The sequence below is a fragment of the Melospiza georgiana genome, chromosome 17 (assembly GCF_028018845.1).
Source record: "Melospiza georgiana isolate bMelGeo1 chromosome 17, bMelGeo1.pri, whole genome shotgun sequence".
NCBI lineage: Eukaryota > Metazoa > Chordata > Aves > Passeriformes > Passerellidae > Melospiza > Melospiza georgiana.
In genome coordinates this window covers 2346381-2355883 of record NC_080446.1, presented here as the reverse complement: position 1 = coordinate 2355883, position 9503 = coordinate 2346381, and the positions used below count along the sequence as shown (strand labels likewise).

The window sequence follows — 9503 nt, the reverse complement described above, 5'->3', positions numbered from 1 at the left end:
TACACATAAAGCCTCCCTGGAAGTATTTTTTGGCCTTAGTAGGCAAAAAAAAAAAATTCAAAAAAAGTTATGTGCCTATTCTTTCAAGTTTCCCCCCCAAATTTAAAAACAAGACAATATAAATATGTGAATAAAGCTGCAATATCCTTAGACACAGAAAGTGAATTTTCTAAAAGTATTTTCATTTTGAACTAGTCCTCGTTAAAACAATACCAAGATAATATAAACTGCAGCCAACACTGCTGCAGCTTTTAAAAGCCTGAATATTTCTGTAAAAAATTAGCATGTCAAATGCCATCTGAAGTCTAGAAGGATTTTAGTACTCTATGTTAATCTGAAAATAAAGGAAAAAAAAAAAAGAGAAAAAAAATAAAGAAAGAAACTAAACGGATTTTTAAAAACAATCCCACAGAATAATTCTACTATTTTCAGGTGTTTATAAAAAAATTTAACGTACATAAATCTCTATACCACTGCTTAATACTGTTTTATTGTTACTGTTGCGTTTAGAGAGAAAAAACCCTGAAATTGTATCAGAGAGCAGAACAGGCTTCCATCTAAAATCTGTCTCTTAAAAACTACACATGAAGCTGGTCAGCCACGAGATACTGAGATGTGGAAAAGGAATCTGAATAAATCTCTGTGGATAATTCCATCAACCCCCCCTTATAGCACCACTGTAACAGCAAAGGATTCAATACACTTGTGCCGAGTACTTATCTCCAGGCAATTGCTCCACACAACAGGGATACTGCAGCTTTTAGCAACACTTGTGTCCCACGGATCCAGCAGGAGTGAAGATCCTGAATGATTTTTATTTTCCTCCCCTTTTTCCCCTTGTTTCGTAAAAAAAAAGAAAAAAAAATAAAACAAAAAATAAAACCACCCAAATCTCTATGTTCCCCCTGGCAAGGAGATGAGAGTCTGTGTAGGAGGAAGGGCAGAGTCTGGTTTTCCTCTCACTTCCTGTGCTTGTCCATTTTGTCGATGGTTTTGTTGGTCTCTGCGGGGCTCTGGTCGCCAGCGTTCATGTAGGATTTGTCTGCTATTTTTAACGCCTCGTTTAGGTAGTTCTGCACGGATGTCATGGCAGCGCAGATGGCAGCGCTCCCAAAGCCATGTGTGATCAGGCTGAAATGAGTCAAACAGCCCTGGATGCCAGGGTCCAAGATGGGGCTGGGCCGCGTGTTTCCGAGGGGGGTTCTGTCCTGAGTGAGGAGGTCTGTGAATTCCTTACAGATCTGCCTGCAACACACAAGGGGCTCACGCTTTACACCGCGGAAACAAACCCAGATAAACGTGTGAATAAAGCTGCAATAGCCTTAGACACAGAAAGAGAATCACAAATAAACTGAAATGACAAAGAGAGATCTGCATCGATCGTTTGGCATTTGTGGCAGGAACTAGGAGAAATTCAGCATCTAAATTTAACACAAAAAAACCCAATTAGCATCGAGTTCAAACTGGATTGGATTTCCAGGTTTTGGTTTATTAGCACCACTTCCTAACGAACCTTCTGCTGCATCCCCATCACAAAAACACTCTGCAAAACAAACTCTGCACCTCTGGTGCCTGCCTGGCTCTGCGTCGTTTGCTCCAGATTTGGGGTGGGAATTCAGTGCTGGTTCCTCTGAGAACTGGAGCAGCTGAAGAGGAGATTTAATTTAGTTGTGTATATTCCATGTATATGTAGGGAGGCCGAGGCCCTGATCCTGCAAACACTCACACATATGCCTGGCAAAACATGAGTGCCTAATAATGCTCCAGCATATGTTGTTTGCTGCTTGTAAATCTGTCCCCTTGAAGGGATTTCACAGGAGCTGAGCAATCTTAACAGAATCATCACTTTATCAGAATTTCTCAATCACAAACGTCTTCCAGGGGATTTTTATGAGTGCCAGTAACAATGCCAATAAGGAAAATACTCAAGAGAAGGAGGAGTGCTTGGGAAAAATTAGCACAGTGTTTAAACTATAGGCAAGGGAGAGTAGATTTTTAGATTTATACATTTTTAAGAGATCTATTATTGTAAAAGATCTTTTTTAAAAGAAGGCTGAATGGATTCAACACCGGGAGTGTGTTTTGCACTCCTGATGTGAGCACAAAGCCAGGGCACCTTTCTCAGCGGTTCAGGCAGGTTTTTCTCAGCCCCTCTGCAGAGCGAGGGTGCTGCCAAAAGCAGGGAATTCCATCCACCCCAGACCAGAAACCATCCCAGAGCAGAACAAACCAAAGCTCTGCTAAACCTGAGCCTGGGAGAGGAGCTCAGCAGGGGAAAGGGGAAAGCTGAGCTCTACAAAGTCAGTTTTGGATAAGCTTAACTCAGCCCAGGGACCTGCTCAGGACAGGGTTTGTCACAGGCACGAGGGTCTGCAGAACAGCCAGAACAAAGCTCCTCTACTTTCCCCTTCCTTCCCCTTCACCCAGGTCTGTGACAGGGATTTATTGGAGCACAGGGACTTTCCACACCTCCAAAGGATGCTTCCAGTGAACTATAAACATCTCCAGCCAGAAGAGGGGAAAAGGGACTCTCCAGCAGCTCCTGGGTCCCATGGGAAGCCAGGAGCTGCCAAAGGCCAAAGGGAGCACACAGGGGATGAACTTTCCCTGCTCCACTCCTGGCCCTGCCACACCTACAGACACCGAGTCCTTAGGGTCACCTTTTCCTTAAGGTCCCTTTGTCCTTAGGGTCCCTTTGTCCCTAGGGCTCTCCTGTGTAGGATTTTTCCTGAAGCTTTCACTGCATTTGAACAGAACTGGTCCAAACGACTTTAGTTACCTACAGAACTGTTACCCTTGTTATTGCTTGAGACTAAAATAAAACTGCTGCAAGAGACACCTTTTCCTTAGGGCTGTCCTGGCGTAGCATTTTTCCTGAAGTTTTTACTGCATTTGAACAGAACTGGTCCAAGCTGCTTTAGTTACCTACAGGATTGTTACCCCTTGTTATTGGTTCAGGCAGAAATAAAACTGCTGCCACAGCTGAATTCAAACCAAAACCAAATAAAAAGGATTGCTTCATCTTCCTAATTAAAATTACACACAAAAATCCGCCGAACTATCCCCCAGTCGCAGACAGTCAGAGTCAGACAAAAACACTTTCAAGAAGGGGAGAAGAAATAAAATCCAAGCTGGAAGCTTACTTTGCAGCAAGCAGCATGTTCTTCCTGTTTGCCATCTCGTTGCGGCCCATGTGTGGTCTGGTTAAATATTCAGCCACTGCTTTGGAAGGAAATTCTGTCTCACACACGTAGCCAAAGTCACGAGCAAGATGCACAGCTTCACCTGGGGGGGTGAAAGGGAGGGCTTGGTAAATGCTAAAATATCATTTATTGTAAGGAAATCAGGGACGTTAAGGAAAAAACGTTGTGGATTTCTGAAGTGTATTTCTGTTTTGGAAAGCAACACCATTCTGTCACTTGCTACGATATTTTAATTGATGGATCTGTTTCTTTAAGTTTGTATCGAGTAAAAAGAAATTTACAGGGTGACTGCTACAAAAAAGAATTCTCTTGCTTTAGTACTAGAAAGAAAAGTTCCTGTCTCTATCCAGAATAACTGTACAGCAAAGGACTCAATTCAGTCAAGATCAAATTGTCCACTGATATTTTTAAATATCTGCCAAATAAATCTCACACTATAATAAAAGTTTTCAGTTTAGTATGCTTTTGAAATATTTTTTCATAAGAATTTTCAGACAGAAAACCAAACTGCAAGGTGTATAACCAGGTCACTTTTTTTTTTTCCATTAAAACAATTAAAATAAAAGATTGGTGTGATCAGTGCAATGTGCCTGTGCACACACATCAGCTCTCCAAAACTCCCAAGCAAAGCTTTTAAAAGCAAGTTGCTGCATTATAAACAGCAGGAAGGTATTGTTAGATCATTTTTCACTCTTCCCATTTCAGTGGCTGCCTGTATTCCTATTAAACTGTGCCACTACCAGGAGCTGCTTGGAACAGGAACACCAAATGTAAACCACACACACACACACGTATATACACACATTTATACACACCCTTCAGGTCAGCCCCACTGACAGAGGGTCCACAGAGCATGGCCCACATTAAAGGGGCTCCAGTTTCCTAGCAGGAAGCCCAAAGCTATAAATCTCCCTTTATAAGCTTGTTTATTAGCAAAGCTTCTGAGGACACCGCTGAGGTGGGGCAGGGCTGCACTCGGCTGCCCCAGAGTCCCCGGGTTTCCCAACAAGAAACCAAACCCAGCAACGCCACGAGTTTCACCCCTTTTGAAACCCAAAACATCCCTCGGGAGACAGAGTGGGCAGAGGTGCCCCATCATCCTGGCAGGCAGGAATTCTGCATCCCTGCAGTTTGGGTGAGAGAACAGCACAGCCCCTCCTCAGGTGCTGCAACATCCCCACCACGCTCACTTCAAAACAAACAAAAACCCCAGATTCATTTCAGGGACTTTCTAACCTTTCCATGCTTTGCCCAGAGGATAAAAGCTGTGCACAAGGGGAGAAAGTTTATTTTTAAGGCACGCTCGGGGACTGACCTTCCACCAAAGATGTCAACAGTGTCACATTTGCAGCTTTCCTTCTGCCAGCAGGAAGATTCAAGCCAATTTTATCCAGTTTTTCCCTTAATGATCTGCCACCATTTTTAGATTTGGCTCTATAATTAAAGAGGAAAAAAAAAAAGGCCTTATTTATCTTCCAGAATGAGCACTTCTTTTTAAGATGAGAAATTCCAGTTACTGACATTCAATAGGGTTCTACTGGGGTGGGGAGGAGATAAAAAACAGGCTCTTTTCAAGTGACCTACTTTTTAAATGCTCTACTCCAATCCAGCCAGGATGAACACAGCAGGTCAAAATCAAAATATTTTAAAGTGCACCACTGAAACCAACAGTTGTAGAATGATCACAAGCCAAATTAAGTGTATGCAGAAAAGGATGTGGAAAATGTCCTTGTAATGATTAATCAGGACCACGAGATTTAATAAAAAAAATCATTCCACAGGGTTTTGGGATTCAGAGACAGCTCCACGTGCTGGTTTTGAGACAAAACCCCCAGCTCTAAACAGAGCACGAGAATCGCTGTCAGAGCTGTTAATAGCACTTCTCCAGAGGCAGCAGAAGTGCAAAGAAGTTTTATTTCCAAAGCCCATTAGGATTCAGCGTCGTTGGGCTGCTCAAAAAATCACGAGCTGCCTGAGAGGCTCTGCGGCTGTGCTGGTGTGGCTGTGCTGCTCACACACAGCAAAACAGGGAAAACACAAACAGAGCACAGGGCTGAGAGGCTGGCAGGGAGGCTCCATCCTACCTTCCACATACAGCAAAACAAGGAAAACACAAATACAAACAGGGCACAGGGGTCCATCCAACCTTCCACACACAGTAAAACAAGGAAAATACAAATACAAACAGGGCACAGGGGTCCATCCTACCTTCCACACACAGCAAAACAAGGAAAACACAAATACAAACAGAGCATAGGAGGAGGCTGGCAGGGCAGGGAGGGTCCATCCAACCTTCCACACACAGCAAAACAAGGAAAATACAAATACAAACAGGGCACAGGGGTCCATCCAACCTTCCACACACAATAAAACAAGAAAAATACAAATACAAATAGAGCACAGGAGGAGGCTGGCAGGGCAGGGAGGGTCCATCCAACCTTCCACACAATAAAAACACAAACAGGGCACAGGGGGGGGAGGCTGGCAGGGCAGGGAGGGTCCGTCCTACCTTCGCAGGACTCCTCCTAGCAGGGAGGCATTGAGACACTCCGGGGGCGAGAGGCGCCTCTGCACCTCTGCCACTGTCACTTTGTACTTGGACGTGGAGCTGAGCAGGGACAGGCGGCCCGGCACGGAGCAGAACACCTCGTTGGGGTTGATCACCACCCCGATCAAGCCGTCCTTCTGGCACGGCAGGCTCAGAGCGCTGTTCTTCGTTAGGGAGATGGGACCTGAGGGTGGAGAGGGAAAACAGGGATTTTGTAAAAGGGGAAATTAAATAGAGAGTGGCAAGTGTTTTTTTTTTTCTATAAAAACAAGCCGGGAGAGAGGATTTTGTTTGGTGTTAAATGCTCACCACGCTGGCCCCCATCCCCAGCATCCATCCACCCAAATGGCCCCAAAACTACTCCTGGCCAGCTGGATTTTGCCACCGGATTGCCCAACGCAACCAAGAATGCTTCTCAAAGCACACAAACCCCGCACCAGCAGGCTGCAAGGCAGCAAAGCCGCGCTCACAAAAACTCCACGCTACAACACACTCCAAATTAGCATCCTCCAGCTACTGCCAAAACTCTTCCCGAGCCAGGGCAGGGAGAAACCTCCCGGCTCCTGCTGGGCTCCATCTTCCACCTCGCACACGCAGATTTGAGAAACCGCCCTTGGAATTTAATCCCAAACAAATTCCTACCAGAGAGCAGCACAACAGGGAGGGACGCAGCCCAGGGGAGAACCGAAAGTAAAGGAGCTGCTCCTCGTTAGGAGCTTCAGCCTTTGGGTGAGGAGGGACAACAAAAGGCTTTGGAAGGAGCAAACCACAGATCCGGGCTTTTCCATCCCCTCGCGAATCCGCCCGGTTCTGCTGCTGAAAGGGTTAAAGAGCCGAGGTCGGCCCCACTCCCGGAGGGGGAAGATTTGTCAGTGGTGCATCTGACAGCAAAATTATTCTCCCATGAGCTAAAGGCAGCAATCAGCGCTCTGACACACACTTCTGCTTTTCCTCAGTTAGGTATTTGTTTGAAGTCTTCAGAGGAAACTTCTGATTTTTTTTTTTCAAGCACAAATTTGTTTAAAAACAAAAGCAAGGAAAAAAACCTAAATTACTGTAAATTGAGTCAATACGTCTTCCTCCTTCCTCAAAACCTCGGCTACAAACCAATTTCGATTAAGATAAAGCCAAACAGTCTTCTGCCAGCGAACTCGGTCTTTACTCAAGTCTTGTAAAGAGCTTCAAAAAATTTGGGAAAAAAAAAAAACAAAACTATCTTCGAGTGATATCAACACCAAAAAAACTTTTAACAAACAAACAAAGGAAAAGCCCCGTGTCACTTTACACACACGTACTTCAGGAAAGATTAAAATCGGTTCAAGGTCCTGGTTCCGATTAAAGCCACAACAGAAGAGCACACGAGGGGGGACAGCCGTGTCTCACAGCCCAGGGCAGTTTGTCCCTCGGACAGCATCAGAAAAATCCAGCGACAAAGAGTGGAATAAAAACTCCTCCGCCCTCCCGATCCCAAAGGATCGTTCTTTATAAAAGTATTAGGGCGTCACTTCACCGGCGCGTCATGAAACTTTTAACTATTGACAAGGGAAAGTAAAACTGCGGTGCCACCTTACTGACCTTTTCTAATGACTGTCTGGTCATGCATTAGTAAGTGTTGATCTTCCACATTCTGGAAAGAGAAAGGGGGAGAAAGTTTCGCACCTGGAAGAGCCGAGAGGGTTTAGGGAAACCCATCCCCTCCCGCGCACCCGCAGCCCGAGGGGCGAAGGGGACAAAACGCGGATTTCTCTGCACGGACGGGGGTGGGCTGTGCGGGAGGACACGGCGCCCGTCCCGCTTTGCCGAGGGGGCTCAGGCTCTCCTTACCTGCACCTCCTCCATCTGGTGGGCCATGTCGTGCAGGCCCAGGTTATCGGCCAGCGCCGAGGCGTCCAGGCCGTGCCCGTGGGGCAGCAGCAGCTCGGAGCGGCGGAAAGTGTCGCGGCGGCTGCCGGCGGAGCCGCTCTCCAGCGCCGAGAGGTGCGGCACCAGCCCGGGCCGGCCGTGCGGGGCCAGCCCCGCCGCCTCCTGGCTCTGCCGGTTCGGCCAAGCGCTCTGCTGCTGGCTGGGCGGCGGCGGCGGCGGCTGGTGCAGCGGGTTGATGGAGAAGGGGTCCCCGAGGTGCGAGTAGGGGTCGCTGGACTGCGAGTAAGGCAGCGGCTGGTAGGGCGGGGGGAAGTAGGGCGGCTGGAAGTCGGAGGCGCCCGAGTGCGAGAGCGGCGGGGCCGGGCTGTACAGGTGCTGGCTAACGGCGGAGAGGTGCGGCAGCCGCGGGTTCCCGTTGCTGCTGCCATCGTGCCGGTCCTGGAAAGCACACAGGGGTGGGGGACAGCGGGGTGGCCGTCAGCAGGGTCAGGGGACGCGGCGGCCGCGGGTGGTGGCGCTTGGGAAGGAGAGAGGAGAGAGGGGAGCGAGAGCCGCCCCGCTGCTGCCCAGAGTTCGGGGTTTTTAAGGCGCTTCGCGGAAGGAATCCGCCCCGCTCCCAGGGAGGAGGTTACAGAGCAGGTCTCGCTGCTCTCCTCACCGCAACTACACCAGAGCAACCCTTCTCCCGCTTGTGCGAGTCAGCAGGGGAATCATTAAAATCACAAAAATTCAAATCAGAGACGCAGCCGCGTTTCCGCCGCGCGGCCTCGGCGGGGCCAGGGGGGCTCGGAGCGATGGGGACCCCCGGCCCTGCCATCCTCCCCACCCCGAGGGGCGCCCGGGCCGGGGCTGCCGGCTCTGCCCGCCGGGAGGGAGCGCGGTGCTGCCTCCAGCCGTGCCATCGCCGCTCCTGCCCCATTTCCAATCCCAGCGCTCAGAGCTGAAATGTCTACAATGAGCTGATCCAGGGATTTAGCAGCTTCTGGCTTCACGGTCATTAAAATAACAGGGCTAGTTAATAAGAGGTGAATGGGGTCCCAATGGAGCGTGAAGCGGGCACTGCGGCTAATCTGTAGGAGCCGAGCAGGCGGAGCCGGCGGGGCACAGACGAGTTCGGAGAGATCAAAACCCGGGAGCACCTCGAGGCGGGTGGGAGCCGCTCCCGGGGAGGAAAAACGTGGGAAGGAAGGAAGGGCTCGCCCTGCCCGGCTCAGCAGCTGCTACCTGCCGGCCCCTCCGCATCCCTGCGGTGCGCTCCGCTCCCACAGCCCCGCGGCTCCGGGGTGCGGGAGCTGCTCCATGCGGGATGCGAGCTCGGCTCTCCTAGCTGGGACCCATTCAATTCAAGAGTTCAAAAGACTCGGTAAAGAAAAATAGAAAAATACGAAAATAAAAATTATAAAAATTCACACCTCCAAAGGAAAAAGGAAAAAAGAGAAAAAGAAAAAAAGCCAAGCGGGCTGTTGGGGCAGGGAGCGCTGCCGCTCCGGCGGGGAGGCGGCGGGGCTGGCAGCGAGCGGGGCCGGGGGCGGCGGAGCCCCGCGCTGCCCCGGCAGCACCCCCGTCCCCCGGCGGCCACCCCTCCCCGCAGCCTCTCACCTCGCAGTCCTCTTCGTACTTGACATTATCTGCTAGTTTCCACAACATGGCGTCCAGCGTCCGGACCAGGTGCGCGGTGCCGCGGACAGAACAGCTCGGCCCCCGCCACGGGCGGTAAATCCACGCCGGCGCTGGGCGAGAGCAGCGGCGCCCCGGACGGAGCTCAGTTGGCAGGCATGGAGACAGCGGACGGACTAACCCTCCGCGCTGCTTGTGGTCACTCGGGCTTTTTTTCCCAGCCCAGACGCCCTTAATGGCAATAGGATTATCCTAACTCCTCCCCAGGGACG

General features: G+C 49.7%; 1 protein-coding gene across 1 annotated transcript; it reads right to left on the bottom strand.

Moving 5' to 3' along the window:
* Positions 1-592: 592 nt before the first annotated feature.
* Positions 593-9289, bottom strand: TFAP2C (transcription factor AP-2 gamma). The gene is made up of 7 exons (XM_058036307.1): positions 9214-9289; positions 7576-8052; positions 7327-7378; positions 5713-5935; positions 4519-4637; positions 3144-3285; positions 593-1245 (listed from the first exon to the last, which is right to left on the bottom strand). The coding sequence occupies exons 1-7, from the start codon at positions 9259-9261 to the stop codon at positions 960-962; spliced, it is 1347 nt and encodes a 448-aa protein (XP_057892290.1). The 5' UTR covers positions 9262-9289; the 3' UTR covers positions 593-959.
* Between the last annotated feature and the right edge of the window lie 214 nt (positions 9290-9503).

What these genes read in the sequence shown, in the direction of transcription:
- TFAP2C (XM_058036307.1), bottom strand. Translation starts at nt 9,261, where the DNA reads ATGTTGTGGAAACTAGCAGATAATGTCAAGTACGAAGAGGACTGCGAG. An exon ending in CTAGGAGGAGTCCTGCGAAG is followed by an intron (nt 4,638 to 5,712) that starts GTAGGACGGACC and finishes CTTTAATTATAG; the next exon opens with AGCCAAATCTAAAAATGGTG. An exon ending in AACATGCTGCTTGCTGCAAA is followed by an intron (nt 1,246 to 3,143) that starts GTAAGCTTCCAG and finishes TGTGTGTTGCAG; the next exon opens with GCAGATCTGTAAGGAATTCA.